This window comes from Danio rerio, chromosome 15, assembly GCF_049306965.1.
Source record: "Danio rerio strain Tuebingen ecotype United States chromosome 15, GRCz12tu, whole genome shotgun sequence".
In the NCBI taxonomy this organism is placed as follows: domain Eukaryota; kingdom Metazoa; phylum Chordata; class Actinopteri; order Cypriniformes; family Danionidae; genus Danio; species Danio rerio.
This window is the reverse complement of record NC_133190.1, coordinates 6,833,278-6,853,701: the sequence shown is the minus strand read 5'-3', so window position 1 is coordinate 6,853,701 and position 20,424 is coordinate 6,833,278. Positions and strand designations below refer to the sequence as shown.

At 38.0% G+C, this 20,424-nt stretch overlaps 1 protein-coding gene across 3 annotated transcripts in view; it reads left to right on the top strand.

Annotated features, from left to right (window-relative positions):
* Positions 1-20,424, top strand: part of atm (ATM serine/threonine kinase) — a 537,450-nt gene that overhangs the window by 93,631 nt on the left and 423,395 nt on the right. For 2 of the 3 annotated variants that reach the window (XM_073924330.1, XM_002664557.5), the window contains exons 45-52: positions 330-564; positions 4,936-5,106; positions 5,232-5,351; positions 9,845-10,062; positions 13,500-13,707; positions 16,618-16,746; positions 16,834-16,974; positions 17,312-17,450. The exons of the other annotated variant lie outside the window; for it this stretch is intronic. In XM_073924330.1, the coding sequence (XP_073780431.1) occupies positions 330-564; positions 4,936-5,106; positions 5,232-5,351; positions 9,845-10,062; positions 13,500-13,707; positions 16,618-16,746; positions 16,834-16,974; positions 17,312-17,450 (1,361 nt within the window). The remainder of the gene's footprint in view (positions 1-329; positions 565-4,935; positions 5,107-5,231; positions 5,352-9,844; positions 10,063-13,499; positions 13,708-16,617; positions 16,747-16,833; positions 16,975-17,311; positions 17,451-20,424) is intronic. 3 annotated transcript variants of the gene reach the window in all.

Below are 20,424 nucleotides of genomic sequence, written 5' to 3'. Positions count from 1 at the left end.
ATATATATAAATATATATATATATATATATATATATATATATATATATATATATATATATATATATATATATATATATCTTTAAGTTGTTAGATTTTCAGAGATTCTGAATGTTACTGTATCGGTTTCAGGACAGAGTAAATTTTCGTTTGTTAGCATAGCATCTGCGTGTACAGTAGATGTCATAACTACACTAGCTTAATTAAAGGTTGATTAATTAAAGGTAGAATATGAGAAATTGAAATGTAAAACAAAATAACCCAATATTCTGCTTACCCTATGTTTACATTTTTTAGTTGTGAAAAGACCTTTTATTTCTGTTCTTGACAGGCCAGTAACTGACTCCAGCCTCAATGAGGTGTACAGAAAGTGGCAACAGCACTCCGACTTGTTAACCGACAGTGATTTCAGTTTGGTGGAGCCAGTCTTAGCCCTTCGCTCCTCCATACAGGAAGCCCTGATTTCCTCAGAGACTGATCCGGACAGGAAGAACTACCTTATTTCGACATATTCCTCTCACCTGATGGAGCTGTGCAGACTGGCTCGTTCTGCAGGAAACACACAGGTGAGTCCATGGCTGCATCCGAAATCACCTACCACTCAATAGGTACTGCATTTGAATTTAAATGTACCACTCGGCTGTTAGAAAAGTACGTTCTGTACAGTATAAATATAAGCAGTATGAATGGAACTCGAACGTACTACATCCACCATTTATGTCATCATCACAAGACCTACCTGCATCAGTCGCACTTTATTCCTATTCATGAATTCTCTCACGGTGCATCATGGGATAGCATAGCGTCCATCGGATGAATACTTAAGAATCTTGCAGAAAGTAGTAGATCAATCGGGTACTTCTCGCTTAAGCTGCGCCCCAAATGGCACACTATGCACTTATGCGCTATGTACTTACACACTTAACAGCAGGGGCGTCGCTAGGGGGGGAAAGTTAGAAAGATTCTAAAGGCCCATTTATTTAGGGGGCCCCCAAAGACTTATGAGAGGGGCCTAGGTCAATCCACCCAACCCCTGGGTGGTATACCCCTTGGTATACAAAGTCTTGGATTTCATTACAAAGGTCTTATTTTATTCAGTTATTTTGCCTTTCCTAGGATTAAGTTCCTACCCTAACAAAACAGCGTAACATTGAGTGCTGCTTCCACTTCACGTCATAGCAGAAAGCGCGAAAGCGTGCGCACCCGTTACTAGGCAAGTGAGGTACAGAACAAGATAGACGCTAGCCTAGTTTGTCGGCTAAAATGGGAAAGTGTTGGGTTACTCCGCTGTGGCCAAGGAGTCCGAGTTACGTTTGGGTCAAGCCTGTGCCAGGAAATGACCACGATGCCTACTGCTGTTGGTGCCAGAAATCTTTTAAACTAGCGACGATGGGTGTTACGGCCCTGGACTCCCATATGAGGGGTGCCGGACACACCGTGTGTAATACTGCTCATCAGCACCAACCAGCTATTGTGCAGTTCTGTGCACTGGAGACCTCTTCGGTTACTAAAACAGCTTTGACTCTCAGTAATGAAGAAATTTCTACATTAGAAGCACTGCCACCACAGCCAAGGAACATCCTATCTTACTGTGGCTCAACACCAACTCTGCAGGCAGATGTGATTTGGGTCCTTAAAACAATCGCTGAGCACGACTCTTACCCATCTAATGAGAACATAACAGAGGTTTTCAAAATCCTGCTTCCTGATTCTGAGGTTGCAGCTACATTCTCAAGTGGGGGCAACAAAACTGCATATATTACTTCATTCTGATTGGCTCCTTTTATAACTAAAGTACAGACTGACCAGGTCAATGAGGCCAACAAGTTTGTGGTCATGTTTGATCTTCAGTTGGACCTTCATATTCGCAACTAGGTGGATGACCACACTGTTGCGTATGTATTAAATATAACTGAAATTTGAAATAAAAGATAGCCTACTTGTACATATTTATTTTCTATGGTTCAAAATTTACACATTGCGCCAGGTGTATGATGGGGCCATTTGTATGCTAGATTATTTCCAACTGTTCAATAAAAATTTGATCACACAAAAAGATAACACTAGGCTTGCCACAATAGACAGTGTTGACGATGATACCGGTTTTAAGACGCAACACCGGTGACATCCTTTTTCCACCGTGACACCATCCCCACATTTTTTTTTTTATTAAATATTTATTTGAATTAAATGGGAAACATAATTCAAAATAATTTACTTAAGACTAGAGCATGCTCTATAATTATCTTCTGAACATAGCTACAATGCGTCATATTTCATTTATCGCATGGAGAGAACGAGAGGAGTTGAATTTACAAAAAAAGAATGGCGGACGATTAAGTGTCAAAGCGCAATGCAAAAGCGCCTGTTTGGCAATATTTTGGGTTCAAACCAAATGCAAAAAGAGAACCTGAAGACGTAAATGAGGCAATCTGCAAACTTTGCCTGACAAAGGTGGCAGCAGTTGGAGGAAACAACTAATTTATACACGCACCTTCAACACACCTATACTTGATGTTCAACTATGGGTGGGTCGCGGGTAGATAAGATCAATAGCCATAAATACGCAACACATACTCTGATTTTAAAAATCATGCGACCATCATCTCACAATGCTTAATAATAAATTATATATTTTTTATTAAATTTGCAATGATTTTGCAATGCCACGCCATTAATAAGCCAACTGCAGAGATACAAAGCAACCATCGCGGCAACAGCCGTAAGCACTTTTTCCGAAGTTCAGCTGTTCTTTTTTGCACTTGATTATTATGCGTTTAATGTAAAAAAAATCAATAATGAATACGCCGACAAGACTGTAGGCTAACCTGTGTGCGCACGCGTCTTTTATCATTGAGGACACTCTCTTCAAAAACCGAAAGTTGCTCCGTCTGTCTGGCAATATTTCGGCTTTTAATAAATGAAATGTTAATTTAGATGAGCCAATGTTACAAATTGCAATAAAGTAACTTACGTGCGGCCACGCATCGAATCTGAGGTCTGATCTCATCTCTCTCTCTCGCTGTCATCCAGACACAGACGCCTAACGAGTCAAGTCGCAATTTCGCAAAACTGAGGCTGCACCAGCTGCACCAAGCCTTCGCAAAATCAGCACTGAAATTAAAAGGCATAAATGTCTTTGAGCCAGAAAGTCTATCTAGGATATCTGTCGAAACGCAACTGGAGCCAATGTTATGGAGGAGTTATAAATTATATTATTTCTAATAAAATGAAAACCAAAATAAACTATTCATTGCATTTTTCGTTTGATAAAATTATACGTAAACGAAAAAAAAATCAAAGGGTGGCTAATTTGTAGTAATGTGTTTTAATATTAATAAAAATATGCTCAGCCTATTTAAGCTTAATGGTTAGCCTATACGCCGTCAATAGGCAAACCATTTAAAAAATATTATTTTACTGTGTACTGGGTTATAATGTATATTTTACAATAAAAACTAAATGTAGCATGTCTAGCTGTCATTTAAAACATGCAATTCATAACACACCAGAGCTGTAGACCTACAGTCTATGCAGTGTGTAAACTTACAGGGAGGTGTTGGTCAATAGTCATACTGCGCACCATGTTATTTAACTCTAATATCTCTGAGAGAGATTATGTTACCCAATAGACAACATTAACTTGAGAGATTTTAAAAATAAAAGGTATTTTAAAAAAAGGTACATCACGCAAATCGGCAACAAATAAAACTAAGAATAAAACATCTTGCCAGTGTGTGCTGTGTAGTGTATTCCGCCACTGACAGTTGTATAACGCCCTTATGCAGCGCCTACTGCCGCTTGTGAGAGAGAGCTCAAAGCTGGTATCGATATAACCAAAAGCAAGATCATATTGTTATAAATATTCCATAACAATACTTATCGAAATATTTATACATTTACATGTTGTTTACATGTAATCTCAATTGTTTATTAAGATTGTGTGATCTGTATAGGCTGTCTGATCTTTACAGAAGCTGTAAACTGACACACGTGCAGTGATGTTTAGCTCTGACAAGGCACTTTTATTTAGCCTGTAGTCTTTAGATTTTTTACATAATGTTCCATTACTTAACATTTCTTTCATTTTTTATTTATAGTTTATATATAAAATGAGTGCTAGCTTGTTGGAAGGATCATATTTCACATTCGGTTTATTCTTCAATAACCTATAGATTTGTTAATAATGTAGGCTATTTTATAAACAGATTGTTTATAAGGACTAAGCTATTATTATATAATACATTAGGCTAATTGATATATTAAGACATTGAAGTTAGGTAGGACAACAAGAGACAACCAAATATGTTCCCCCTATGTTGGCAAATGTAACCAAAAGTATCTTTGCGTGTGCGCTACAAGCACGTAATAAAACGTAATAAATGTTTTATGGTTGTTACTTGTTTGGTTCCAACTTCCACAGCTTTTTCAGGCTGTAGCATTGTTGTGTTTTTTTCCGTTATGTTAATAAGAGTTCTGTGTTTAATAACAGTGATTTTTTTTTTTTGTAGTTTCTTTTCTTCCATTTAAACAATTGACGCCGAATTGGCGATTCCCGCAAAACGGAAAGTGAAAGTATAATACGCACGCATTTATAAGCCATTCAAAAGCAGAAAACAAAGTGGAAACCCCCACCCCACGGTGATACCGGTATTACCGGTGTTGTCACATGTCGATTAACCGGTGGGGAAATTTCCTCATCGTCACAACCCTAGATAACACAAGTAAACACATCATGCAATTTTTAAATATAGACAAGCTACCAAACTACTCAACCCTGTGTGAAAATATGTTTGCCTCCTAATGGGCCACCCTTAGCAGAAACAACTGAACTCCATTGTTTTCGATAACTTAGAAAAAGTCTGTTACAGTGCTGTGGAGGAATTTTGGCTCACTCATCTTTGCAGAGTTGTAATTCAGCCATATTGTTGTTATAGCTGGCAGAGCGAGCGGTTTTCCACATGAAGCAGCACAATCTGGTAATGAGTGGCAGCGGCAGCAGCTCGTGGGCCTGGCAGCTGGAGGAGGCGCAAGTGTTCTGGGTGAAGAAGGAACATGGACTGGCTCTGGAGCTGCTCAAACAGATGATCCATAAGCTAGATGATCTGGTAAGTTGAAGTTTGGTTAAGAGGGAATCAACAGTCCATTTGACAGGTGTGGATAAAGCGGAATGTGCCACACACTTTGTTCTGTCATATCTCCTGAGCAACACATAATGTCCTGATTTGAGCAGGTGTGTGTGAATCCAGCTGTGGTGCCGGTGTATTCTGAGTGTTTGAGATTATGTGGAAGCTGGCTGGCCGAATCCTGTCTGGAGAGCCCTGCTGTCATACTGGAGAATTATCTAGAAAGGGTAAAGTAACAAACAAACAATCAAAACTATCATTTATCATTCTTTTTTGACTCTCTAATGTCCCTGCATTTGTGTTATGAAGTGTACATGCATTAAAACCTACTCTGTATAGAGCGGTGGCGCTCAACCCTGTTCCTGGAGATCGACCTTCCCGCAAAGTTCAGCTCCAACCCTGATCAAACACACATGAACCAATTAATTAGGACCTGAACAGCACTTGATAATTACAGGCAGGTGTGTTTGATATGGGTTGCAACTGAAATCTGCAGGAAGGTCGATCTCCAGGAACAGGGTTGGTCACCCCTGGTATTGACCTTATTCTAAAATGCGGAAGTGCGGCTGTTTTCGCGATTGTCTTAGAACTTCCGTTTCAGTCGCCTATGGGAGAAATGACTAGGAATAATAAACGGCAAAAAACGGTCAAAGTACTTGCTCTACAAACAAATGTTTGCACGACTATACAGACCAAGTAGAATAATATAACAAGGAAATATCAGTTTGCAACATCAAACAGCGAAACGAGCAGTTTTTAATGTCTAAAAATGAATGGAAGTGAATGAGACCGGAAGTCTCGTGCCAAAAAGATTTAAATGGCAGCGCCCGCTCGTCTGCGGAGAATAAGGTCAATAGAGTATCTATCATATAATCCTGTACAGTAGTAAATATCCAAGAATAGGGCTACTCGATGAATTTAAAGAAATCCACAATCACAATATTATAAAGTCTTATGAATTATCGCATTATCACATCACTGAGGGTTAATAGAATACATATATACACCGAGCGTTTCAGACTTAAAGGAACATTAGGCTGAACTCATTTACACTTTCAGTTTTGATTATACAGACAAGAGCAATACATCAGTACGCTTTTTTTCGTGTAGCCGCCATTTTAAAGAACCAAAGCGAGGCTGCGGTGGGAAAAAACCCTGAATTATAGGACCAGCACTGTAAACATTGCAGTAACATGCTGTGTACTACAAACCTCCGGCTGTTGCCGAGATTTCAAAATGCAGAAATGGTGTAAACATCACTTCAATATCATTCAGTAAGTTTATTTTAAACAATTAAAAGCACTTTAGCAACAAACAACATCACAATCTCAGTGATACGCTAAGTGCCCTCCTAGGCTTCAATGTCAAATCAATGGCACAATGTCAAATCAGCACTGTTTTAAGAAAGCCATCAGCAGTGCCTTAAATGTAAGCAGGAAATTAATGTTGTTTTTTCTTTTAATTCAGTATCGTGACGAGTCTAATATAATGAAAGAATCAGTTTATTAACTTGAGTTTGATAAATGGCATCTAAAACGTGTGTTTGGGAAAGAAAACGTTAGCTAACTAGTGCCATTTCCCTTAACTTAGCTGAAAATGAGCTCTGATATCCCTTTTTATTTTCACCATTCTTTCAGAACGGACCTTCGGGTCACTCGGAAGGCGGTGAAATGATAAATTTGTGTCACTTTATCTTCGCTGATAAGATATACAGCCAGCTACACAACATTCCTATGTAACTCCCAATGATACTTTCGGGTTTCTTCCCACCGCAGCCTCGATTTCGCTTTTTTTTGAAAATCACTCACAATAACAACAAAAGTGTGTGCTAAAATAAGGCAATTTTTATTATTATTTATTTTAGTGCATTTAAACAAAACAGATGTCCTAAACTGATATTTTTATGAAAATAATATTTTAGTCGCCAAAACATTTTGAGAAATGGAAAGATAATACAAATAAATTCAAGCTAAATATTGCAAAAAATTACAACCTACAAAATTTCAACTAAAGTTTTTCCATTTTTTGCTTTTCTTGATTTTTCCTCTTTTTAAATTTGTATTTAATATTTTACTATAACACAAATTTGGGAGTTCTTGTTTTTGGACCGTTTTCGCAAGTTATTTTGTTATATAACCTCCGGATTTGGCTTCAATACGGACTAATCAAATGTATATCCACAAATATGAAATTGTATAGCTTCCTATTGAAAAATTGAATTTAAAAGATAGATTTGTGAGGGGTGTACTTATTTATACATGGTCATACAAGCATTTAGTTTGGTCTAGTTTTTGCAATTGGTGGGGGAGTGTCTTTTGTCTCTTAAGGTGTGAATTATTCATGACCATTGTCACTTACACATACAGCTGAGGCCCCGTTTACACTAATGTGTTTTCGTTTTAAAATGCATAAGTTTTGCTACGGTTACGCCATCCGTCCACACTCGCCGGAGTTCTCAAGCGCCGAAAACCTTCTAAAACGCTGCTGCTCTGTTTCAGTCTGGATGAAGAAAAACGGAGACAACTGAAAACGGAGGCGGGGCTGCCGAGATTCGCTACCTGATTAGGGCTTTTGTGTCATTGCGTATCCTTTCCTTATTCGTTAAGCCCCTATCACATGACTATAACACATGGCTTTAACGCTACCGGAAGACAGTACTGTAAACAACAACATGGGCACAGAAATGGGAGCGCTGTTTGCTCTATTGTCTGTTTTAGGCGCCATTGTGCAGTTATACATTTGTTACATTTAGTAACTACTCGACCTCATCCTCTGTCCACAAAAATACCTCTCGCTTTCTTTGCCATCGCGTTTAATGTTCAACCGGCGTTTGTTGACTAACAATAACAAAATGTCGAGCGAGACGCATGCTTTCTGTTTATACTAGAACGCGCATGCCCAGAGTGCGCGAATGGTCATGTGATATACGTTTTTGGTGGCGTAGTGTGGACGGAGATATGTTCAGAAACGCTAGGTGAAACGCTAGTGTGAACGCGGATCGTTTTTTAATCTAAAGCGCCATATTTAAAACTAAAACGCACTAGGGCCTGAGACCACCTAAAACCAACTGAAGAAATTGTAAATTATTGTAAGGTTTTCTTTGAATAATTTTCATATTCTTGGGAAGTAAATATTCTAGCCTACAAGTCTTGTCCAGGCACATTCAGTGTGTTGTTTGAACCTTATTTCACCATTTTTTTTCTCCAAAACTTACTAACCACGCATTTTTTTTTTATCCGCAATCATGTACAAAAATATTTCTCACATATTATTGTAGCACAGTTTGAGCTGAATACAAAAAATACATGTTGGCCAGTACTATGTAATAAGTAGCTGAAATAAGCACACATGATGTCAGAGCATGTCAAAACATCTCAGGGGCCCTAAAATCACCTCAGACCCCTGAGGGTTAAACCCCCTTTACAAGTCACCTAGAGTTAATCAGTTGAGTTTTCCATTTTTCAATCCATTCAGTCAATTTCCGAGTCTGGTGGGAGCACACTTAGCTCAGCTTTGCTTAGCATAAATCATTAAATCTTATTAGACGATTAGCATTTTGCTAAAAACAAAAGTATTTTGATATTTTTTCTTTTTAAAACCTGTCTCTTCTGTAGTTACACCATGTACTAAGACAGACAGAAAAAGTTGAAAGGTTTTTGGTCGATATGGCTGGGAACTGTACTCTCATTCTGGCGTAATGATTAAGGAACTTCGCAGCCATACCTTGGCCGCAGCAGGCACTTGATGTCACACAGCACTGTTACCTAATTCTATCTGCGTAATGTCTTTGCGCCTGCTGCAGCCATGGTAAGGTATCTACAGAAGAGTCAAACTATAAGTAAGAAAATTATCAAATGTCTTTTGTTCATTTTTGAGCAAGATGGTAAAGGTCTAATCCGATTCAATGATCTATGCTAAGCTAAGCTTAAAGTGCTTCCACCAGACCCAGAGATCAACTGAATTGATTAAAAATGCTAAAACTCAACTGCTTAACTCTAGAGAGGTTGTAAAATGAGCCTATTGCCAAAATGTGGAGTGTTCCTTTAAGTGCAAAATAGTAATGTAAGTTAACAAAGGGAATTTAGTTCATCACATTCATCGTAAATGGTAATCGATAATGAAACATGCATTGACTGTACTAACAGAACAGAAGTAGGATTCTGTAGTGATTTACCCTGCTGTTTACTCTCTTCGTCATCATCCGTGTTTATGAGGCACAGAACTCTGTATCAGTGCGCGAGAGAGACTGTGTTCACTACGCTCCACTAGCTGAACTAGTGTTTTTTTTTAATAATCAAATGTCCCAGCATTGTGCAACACAACGAATTGAGTATGAAATTTATTGCCAACTATTTTAGTAATCGATTTAATCAATTCGTTGTTGCAGCTCTATTCCATTTAGTCAAAAGATGTATTGACTGTAAAACATGTATTGACTGTACTAAGGTCTGCAGGTAGGGGTCACAGAGTTTTTTTCTGTGTGTACTGTAGCATTGAGACAAATAAAAGTCCTGTAAATAAACTGTAAATAAATGTACACAATTACTTTCTTTACACATACTTTTTTCAATCTGTTTTTTAAACTGTGAATGCAGTTATTTTTTTGTTCGAAAAATCTTTATTGGATCTTATTGGATTTTTTTCCCCTCAAATCCTTTGAAAAATGACATTACAGCCATAACCTCTTCTTTTGCGCTAATGGTGTGTTGTTCTTGGACAGGCTGTGGAGGTCATTGAGGAACACTGTGGCGGTTTAAAATCAAAACTACAGAGCCAGAAAACCCAGGCCTACTTTTCGCTGGCCCGTTTTTCTGACGCACAGTACCAGGGCATCGAAAACTACATGAAGTCATCCGAGTTTGAGAATAAGCATGCTCTTCTGGAGAAGGCTAAGGAGGAAGTTGATCTTATGCGAGAGAGGAAGGTCAACAACAACAGGTCAGCATCAACCAGTTTGCCCACTTATACCATGGGTCCATTCTTCGTACGTGGATTACTCAGTTAGCTGGATTTGGATATTGACGATTTGACACGATCCAGGATCGTTTTGTTCTTCAAAGCTGATCCGAGAGTTGTTGTCATGGCAACAGATCTGCTAGGTCAAACCTGATCGGGAGCAGGTTCAAGTCATATAAACAGGATTAGATCGGCTTAGTTCAAGCAAAGATAATACAGAAAGTATGTACCGAGTTCTGATATTTTCTTACAGTAGTAGTTATACACACTTGGGAAAATAGTAAATCTTTTTTAACTATATATATAAAAGTTATAGTCATTAATAAAATAAATAAAGTTATACATATTAATAAAACGTATGCAATCTGCACCCTCGAAATGAAATACAAAGACTGCCACCTGGTGGTGCAAAGAGAAAACTTATGGATATGAACTTTTTAGATCGCTTTAGTACAAATTGTGTATAATAGAAATGCACAATATGTGACTTTTTTTAAAAGCAGTAATACATTTATGCAGTCATAAACATGTTTTGACAGTTAATATGCCAGTAATGCTTCACAAAAGTTGCAGACGCCTTTACCAATATCAAAATGCTTTTGGAAACAACCAGTTATTCTTTACACCGATTAAAAAACGGTTACTATAATAAAGAAAATCTTTTCTAAATGAAGAAATAAATACATTGATTTGCATTGAAATACATAATGAATACTCTTCTCTTGACAAATGAAAGTGTAAAGCCTGCAGCTCACAACAAATGTGAAGTTACTGCGTGTCATATTTAACAAGCCGTTTACTGCTAATTTGATGTAATTTTGCTCACATGGATAATTGAATATTAATCAGATGATGTCATTACGCTGCTGTGCCGTCAGCCAATCGTTGCATTGCTGATCATGATTTCGAGGATCGATAGATCTGTCCTTAACAACAAACGCAGCGATCTCAGATCAGTTTATCCAGATATTCTAATCTGATTCGCGAACTTGTTTGGAGAACCAAATTAGCGAGAGATCAGTTATCAAGATTAAAAGATCCAGGATCTGCCAAATCATCTTAGATCATTTAAGCGAGGTACGAAGAACAGACCCCATGTCCTAAATGTAATTACATGTTTTTGTGAATGAAAAGTACATGCTTTTGAGCAGGGGTTCTCAACTGGTTTGGCTATGGGACCTACATTTTTACATGGTCATCAAGCCGCGACCCAAATTTTTAGGAACTATAATACAATTTTAGGAATTATAATTCATTTGTATTTATTTGTTAACATACACAAGTAGTGACAGATAAATCATAAGAAAATCACCAAGACTTACAAATAAACAATATTTTACTGCTGTCATTTAACAAAATGTATCAAATTATAGAAATATTACAAAATAAAAACAACAAATACTGTAGACAAGTGGTTAGGTTAAGGGAAGGATCAGTTATCATGAACTAAACTAAACAGTTAATAAAACATGTTGTCTGGTTTCTAAATGTCGTTTTAATTTAGATGGTTTCATGCTCTCTTGTGAGAGCACCTCACTACTTATGACACACTGAGGCTTTAAGTCTTTTTTGTTGTCAATATATGTAAACCTACACTTTACATATTCGAGTTCGTACTTGCGCTTCGACATATTTGTTGCAATAATAATATGAAATTTCACATGTCAAACGGGAGGGTTGTCGTGCACGCATTTCAAAATAAGAGTCAAAATAAGTACAAATTAATTATAATAATAAATTCTAAATTATTGTTGTTTTTTTGACCACACACTTCGCGACCCACTGAAAATGTTCGCGATCCACCAGTTGAGAAACACTGCTTTTAAGTGTGTAAACAGAAGAGTCGTCAGACTTTTGAGGCGGGCCCAAACTTGCTTTACCTGTACATCAGCGATGAGTAAGAGGTGGGCGGCAGACTAAAGTGACAGCGGTGAGGTGCACCAAACGACTACAAACTGAGTGCAAATACTGCAAAAAGATGTTAACTTAACTAACAGAACTGCAAATATGATGAACCACTGTTAAAAACTACCGTCACAGACGTCTATACGCAAAAAGCTTTTAATAGGCCAAACCATGTAGACCGGAGAATTGGCAGCTCCGCTTGCTCCGACGAGTGCTACAGAGATCACATAGTACATCAGTGTTTTCATATAAAAGTGTGAAGATGCTTTACAGGCTGAAAGAGAAAGCTGTGTTGTTACAGAACCAGGTATTAGATTGATCCTTTTTATTGGACGGAATGCGTCAATAGCGCCGCCATCTTGGTACAGGGTAGCGCTCCTTTGAAATGAATGCGGGACCAAGGTACAGTGGAGGACTGTGGCCATCCAAAGCCAGAGATATACACATATACACATATATCTATCATCGGGAGTTTTCCTGGATGTTAGTATGTAATTTTTTTTCTAATTACGAAAATAATAATTTTACATCACTTTTCTACATTGATGGATCAGTGACCGCACGGACATTCCTGACAAAAAGCTTGTGTTTGTGTGTACAGAAATGTACTTTTCACCCTCCCTGTTAAATTTGATCTGATCATGTCCTGAAACACACCTCCTCTCCTGCGTTCACTTCTCATACTGACGGAGGGAGCGATTTGTTTGTGAATGAATCCCCCGAACGACTCTCACTAGCCGACAATAATACAAGTTTCTGGCAGCGCAGCATCTCGCTGTCATATTTCTTTTGCATTGTTTGCTGATTTTATTCAACAAAACTAGCATAAGCCGAGTGTTTAGTGCGAGTTGGAGCTGCTTTGCCTTGTGGTGAATGCAGTAAGTGACTGTTATCATCAATAACGTTACCTGATTAGCATAAAACTTCAGAACATACAAAAACAGAAAAAATGTAATATTACCTATGAAATGTTCTGCCTTTGTGCTTTGTTTTCTTTGTTTGCTCGTTACTACACCCGTTGACAGCGCATAAGTCACGCATCTTTACGTAATAACACTGTCTTGACTAGTGCGGTTGAATGACACTTGTCCTGGGAGCCCTGTACCAATGTGGCGGCGCTATTGACGCATGCTCAGGGTCCCTATGCGATATCTAGTGTATATATCTATGAGTCCCCTGGAGCAGAGGGCCTATTGACCACCTCTCTACACACTGCTCTCTGGTTTAGGAAAGGATTTCCTCTCCACAAAAATACTTTTTTCATCAGCAGGGAACATTGTAAATGTGCAAAGACCTCAATGATGACGCCTCTCCAGTGGGCTCATGGGATTGGAACGTGTTAAATACTATGAATTCAGATATGTTATTCGCCTCGCATACTGTTACAAGATACAGTGACTTATTCACTGAAGAACTATTTAGGACAGATACTATGTAAAATGGTTTGCATCAGGGTTATCTTTTGCTTACCAGTTGCAGATACACAAAGTGTTAAATGTATTTTGTTCCTGCAGATACACAGTGAAAGTTCAAAGGGAACTAGAGCTGGACGTCAAGGCACTGGCTAACCTGCAGGCCGACCGCAACCGCTTCCTCCTCAAGGCTGTGGAGAACTATATCGAGTGCCTGGAGCTGGGAGAGGAACATGACACTTGGGTCTTCAGGCTGGCCTCTCTCTGGCTAGAGAATGCTGATGTCAAAGCCGTAAATGACAAGATGAAGGTATGACACGATCACATAAAAGTATTTTGTATTGCATGTTTAAATATATTGTTATTTCTATTGCAACCTAGAAATCGTGTCACTTTAAATAAAAATAAAAAAAACTGTAATTTTATGAATTTTATTTAATGAGCAGACACGGAATTATTTTCATGTTTTATTTCCAAAGTTATTTCCATATATAGTAATGCAATATGCTTAGGCTCACACGAAATCTGCACTATATATATACAGACAAAATTCATATTCAAGTCAAAAAATGTCATGTCGCACACACCTAAACCTCCGTAAATACCGCGATGATGTCACAGTTACTGTACACTCTCAAGCGAACTAGCGGACGTCTCGAGTATAAACCAGCCTTAAAGGGCACCTATGGTGAAAAATCTACTTTTCAAGCTGTTTAGACAGACATGTGTGTAGGTATAGTGTATAGACTGTCATATTGGGTTGTTATAAACACACCCAGTCCTTTTTTTTTCTTCAATTTAACAACATAAAAACGGTGGACCAATTGGAGCGGTTTTCAGAGCGATTGCAACTTGACGTAGGAGTGCGGTCCCCCGCCCACCAATATTAATTGACAGGCGCATAACCATCCTCAGTTTGTTGTTTCACGTCCGCCATTTTCAGCGTGTGAGTCAAAGCGATGTCACTAGAGAAACACTTTTGCTCTATTTTTAGATGTAAGGCTCATTGGGCTCAACACAAGATCAATATTCTTCACATGATCGCTCTCATCGGTATATTGTTTGTACCCTTTGTTGGATAGGTTTGCAAACATGGGTACTTTTGCGTCTACCTTAAACTTCAGCCGTTCGCCTTTCTTGCGTTCACTGAAGCTCCCTGTGTTCTAACTAGGTGCAGCTGTAAAGTGCAAGCGCGTTGCCTCATGTGCGCGTCTCTCCATTGGAAATAAAATAACGAACTTGCCTGCAGGTCGCACACCAGAAGCGGCGCTCGGCGACATGCAGCGCCATGCGTTTTAGAATTGTAAACATAGGTTTCTATCTGTGTACACACAACGACGCTTCAAGTCGGTGGCTGTCCACCACGTGCCCAGCCTTGATTTGGGACACTTCATGATTCTGCCGCACCACAGAGCGCCATCTGAATAATGTCATTTTAAATCACATCCGAATGTGCCTGTCTGAGTGTGCCGTGTCGCGGCTTTGGTGCCTCAGTCGAAGTTAATTCAGTGTGCGTGGTTACTAGTCTCGGTGTACAAGCTCGGCACTTTAAACTAGCACACAGTTGGCTGTAAAACTATACAAAGACACAAATGATTTTGTACTCTCTGCTTGGTCTGTGTCCGAGTCGTACATGGACAGCTGAATGCTGGTCCTCTCGCTCATGTAGCTTCTCTCTGTCTGCCTGTCTGTTGCCAAACACAGAGCAGGGGAGCTCTTGGCTCCGCCCCCTTGATACGTTGGGTGGAAAGTCAAAGTAGGGCTGTGCAATTAATCGAAAATCCGATTTCGATTTCGATTTTGGCTTCTAACGATTATGAAAAACCATTAATCGAGATAAACGATTATTCTATTATTTACCGCCCCCTGTCCAGTTGTCCTCACTTGTTGCTCTTAAAAGCGCGAAAGACCGCATGCTTATGTGTGTGCGGTGCGCAGACAGTCAGAAGCATGCAGTCTGCACTTGGTCTCATTCGCAGATTGTGACGAGCAGAGAGCACACACATCTAAAGTCATTAACGTGAGTGCTTTAATGTTCAAATAGGTGTCAACGCAGTGTTTAGATATTATTTATATTAATCCTCATTTTGTAATAAACGAGTTGAGGATCAAAAGACACGTAAAAGCAAAACCATTAAAGTGGCAGAGCACAGCTGCCGCCTGTTTTATCATGATTAATAAAACAACGAGAAAATCCCTCTTTGCTCTTGACTAAAGACTTTTGTAGCTAAAGTGTTTTTCTTACGGTGAAGATGCTAAAAGCACAGTTTGTTTCATATTTTTAGTCTATTGCATTTATTTCTCTTTCCTTTGCGGGGAGGAAAATAATATATGCAGTTGAAGTCAGAATTATTAGCCCTCCTGAATATTAGCAACCTTTTTCCCCCAATTTCTGTTTAATGGAAAGAAGATTTCTGAACATAATAGTTTTAATCATTCATTTCTAATAACCGATTAATTTTATCTTTGCTATGATGACAGCTCATAATATTTTAGTAGATATTTTTCAAAATACATACATTCAAATTCAAAGTGTGATTCAAAAGCTTAATTAGGGTAAATAGGCAGGTCATTATATAACAGTAGTTTCTTCTGCAGACAATCAAAAATAAATATTGTCTAAAGGGGCTAATAATATTGACCTTAAAAGAGGTTTCAAAATATTTAAATTTGCTTTTATTCTAGCCAAAACAAAACAAATAAGCCTTTCTCCAGAATAAAAATATTAGTGGAAATACTGTTAAAATTCCTTGCTCTGTTAAACATCAGTTTGGGAAATATTTATTTAAATAAAATTCTCTGGAGCGCTAATAATTTTGACTTCAACTAATAATCGTTTGGAATAATCGTGATTATGATTTTCCACAAAATCGAGTAGCCCTAAGTCAAAGCTAATTTTCATGTGAAGCAACATGCCCCTAAAACAGCGAGCTGTGTACACGCCCCCTAAATGACACCTTTGAACACATTATAATAAACAAATCTGAATTGTGTTTTGAACTGAACCTAAACTGGCACACTGAGAAGAACCACAATATTAATATTAAATTTTAAAGAAGGGGTAAACTATGTACCCTTTAAGACTTTGCAATTTCCTTTCATTCTGACTTAGATAATTGACACAATCTTGTTTTCATGGTCCTAAGATGAGTAACTAAACCCATCTTCTTAGGATCTAGAGTGATGTTTTGTAATTTGTGAACGTGTGTGTTTATATTAGAGTGGTGTAAAGAAAATCCCCTCATACAAGTTCCTGCCCCTGATGTACCAATTAGCTGCTCGAATGGGCACTAAAGTGTCCAGCTCCATGGCGTCACAGGATGTGGGCTTCCATCATGTGCTTAACGAGGTATCGTTCAGCTGCTGCATTGTTTTTATCCTGAATTTCAAATCAAATCTACCATAGACTGACAATTCAAATCTGTTTCATCACCAGCTAATCTGTCAGTCATCCGTCGATCATCCCCACCACACTCTCTTCATCATCTTAGCACTGGTCAACGCCAACAAGGATGACAGCTTTTCCCGCAGCCGTTCATCTAAAAGCAGTGCAAGGCAACCTTCACCTCTGGACTTGGTATAAAATACACCTCCTTCATTTTGTTTGTGACATAATTAGAAATGAATGCATTAGTTCTTACTAAAATAACACACTTGATCCTAAGGATGTAACAATTCACTGAGTCGGTTGAAATTTAATTAAACTTGTAATGATTCAAATCAATTGGGAGGTTAATTAAATTGCGATATACATGTTTTGATGACACAGGGACCATTGTGTTTACTGCAAGCTGGCTTAAAAAGTGCAATAGCTGTGAACAATCATTATTAAATTGATGATTAAAAAACAAGAAATCTACACGCCAGCATTGTGTTCTTACTAGTTTTAATTACATGTGTGTGTTCATCTGTAGGAGCGGGCAGAAGTCGCTCGTAAGATCATTGATGTGGTTCGTAAAAAGAGAGCCAAGATGGTCAAAGACATCGAGATGCTTTGCAATGCCTACATCACTTTGGCATATATGGATGCCAGTCGCCATAAAACTGAAAAGAGTAAGTTCAAGCTTCAGCCATCTGATTAGAAGGGTTTCCTCCCATTTGCTGGTCAATTTGCTCTAAATCAACCTGGTGTTCTAATATTTTAAGCAATGAATGTGTAAATTAGGGTTGTAACAATATACCGGTATGACGGTCTACCACGATTTGAACGTGCACGATTATCATACCATGAACAATTGCATATCAACGGTTTTAACCCTCAAAGACCGAGACAGCCGCCCGCGGCTAAAAATAAGTATTGCTCTTAAATGTTTAATAACTTTTGATCCGCTGATCCGATTCATACAATTCAAAGATTAGCATAAAGAAGAGAATCTCAGCTTTCCAGTGCTGTATCACATAACATTCGGTCAGTGCGGTTACGTCATCAAAATTTGACAATGCTGATTTGACAAAGAAATGCTCGTCACTGTGTCTCCGGACAAACCAGACACGATACATTGATGCATTGTCCCTCCTCCATGCCCAGATTGGTTCAAACTCGCTATATTACAACCAATAAGCATAGGTTTCGCTTTTGTTTGTGGACCAAAAACGAGCTTTTTGAACAACACAGAATGAGAGATAAATAAAACTAAATAAAACGCAAAAAAAAGTTTTGCATAAAATAATTCTCATACTAAGTACTTTTGCATGCACAGCAGCACAGAAACATGACAAAACAGTGACACAGCAAAGACGAACTGCTGCTCTTGCTGTTTTCAAAAGACGCAAATGAAGGTGCAGCTGTTTGTCTGCATTGCAGACAATATCCAAATCCATATCCACAGACAACCATATCCATGCTTGCACATAAAACCTAAGGATGTTCCATATTGAATCTAGTTTCGTTATGTAACTATTTATAGTATAGTAAATATTTATATCTATTTTTTTACTGAGGATTTGCACCATGTTTATTTGGACTTTATTTGGACTTTGACACATTATTTATTATTTTCTTATTTTTATTTGTTCATTGTAAGTGGTGTTGTTTATAGTAACTGAAAATATATTATTTGGAAAAAGTCAAATTTGCTTCACTGTTCTATTATTTTGTAACATTTGTAACATACCGTATACCGCGAAACCGTCAAACCGTGGTATTGTTTTAGACGATTATCATACCGTAAAAAATTCATACCGTTACAACCCTAGTGTAAATCAAATGTCTGCTTGTTTATTCATTTACTACTGGATATGCTGATTTGGTTTTCTGTTTATTGTAGAGAAGGGAGAATATGTTTTATTTATTTGCTGCTGTATTTTTACACATAGGGCTCTATTTTGACGGTCCATGCGCAAAGCGCAGGGCGCAAACGCTTTCAGGGCGTGTCAGAATCAACTTTTGCTAATATAAGAACAGAAAAATCCGCTTTGCGCCGTGGCGCATGGTGTAAAAGGGTTGAGCTTGTTTTCTTAATGAGTTATAGGTGTGTTTTGAGAATAAACCAATCAGAGTCTCAACTCCCGTTCCCTTTAAGAGCCAGCTGCGTCGCGCCATAAGCGCATTTGCTATTTACATGACGTAAAGTAAGTGGAAGTGGAAAAACTGAGCATTTCACTAGCAAGATAACAGTTAAACAGAGCATCTGCAGTGCGAGAATGAAAGGCATCTCATGATCTACTTTCACATCCGCTCTCGTGGATAGGGAAACCTTGTACGCACAGACATCAATTAGCCTATAAATAATTAATTTTGTTCGTTAAGCGCAAAGATTTGTTTTAAAACTATTTCTAAATTCAGTTCGAATTTCCAGCAAACGAATAAATGAACAATAGTAACGAAGTGTGCTCAAAAACCTGAGTTATATCCAAATACACATGCTGTGCCCCATATGGTCTGAGACCTGACAGGTGGGTAAATCTAAGCTTGTTTTTAATAAAACAAACATAAATATGGATATAATAAATCATACTGCTAATAATGATAACATTATACAAAAGCAAATTGTTATCATAGATATATATATTCACATTAGACACTTCAAGCTTTCTATAGATATGTGTTTCATGTCTGTGTGTTTTGTTTTCATGGAGTTTCAGCGCATTTTACTGACGCGTTTCTAAAAACAGTTCATGGAGAGAAAAAAGACAGAATGCCTACACTGTTTATTAACCTTATTTTGCAAAAGCACTCACATTTGTTGTCATTGTAAGTGTACACAATAAAAACTAGACACCTAACAGATTTGATTGATGTATTGATCTTATCTGTACGATCAAAATGAGCTGAAGATGCGTCAAAAAGCATATACGTGGTCTTCGACCCCTGGGGGTTAACCTAGCCCTGAACCTAGCCGAAATTTAATTAAAAGTGTAACATTATTTTCAATTTTAGAATTAAAGGAAAAAATGTTTATTAAATCATACAAAAATGGCTAGAACATTGTTGTATATTTTGCTTACTTGTCAACTTTATTCTAAAGGCTTCAAGGTATGTTTAAAAATAGAAAAAAATAAGCCATAATAACTAGTTTAACTTGGACTGTGTCATTTGTGGCAATGCTAATGTTAATATACACTCTCCGTTTCCAGTTAGGTTTTATAGAAATCAGGAAACACCAAAGGTCTTTATGTTGTGTGTTTTATTAGACTACACAGAGCAGCGTTATAACAGAACCAATCTACTGTAATGTATGATAAAAACAGCTGCTGGTTGTCCACCTAATCACAAGCAGAAGAACAGGAAGTGGAGGACTGAGACATAATAAAAGCTCCACTGCTTTTGTGCCTTGTCATGCTCATTTCTCATCAGCAATTGCTGCTTCATACTGCCATATCTTTTGAATTCTTAAACATTCATAAACATGATTTCCGCAAGAGGACGGAATGAAAACGAAATCCCCCACACTCACTCTCACCATCATCAAACTACTCCTTTGATTGTTGTGAATATGCACCATCTAGTGGCCAAAATTACACACTGTGCCTCTAAATCAATTTGTGTCCTTTCACATTAGTTCCTTTAACAAACTGCCCAAATAAA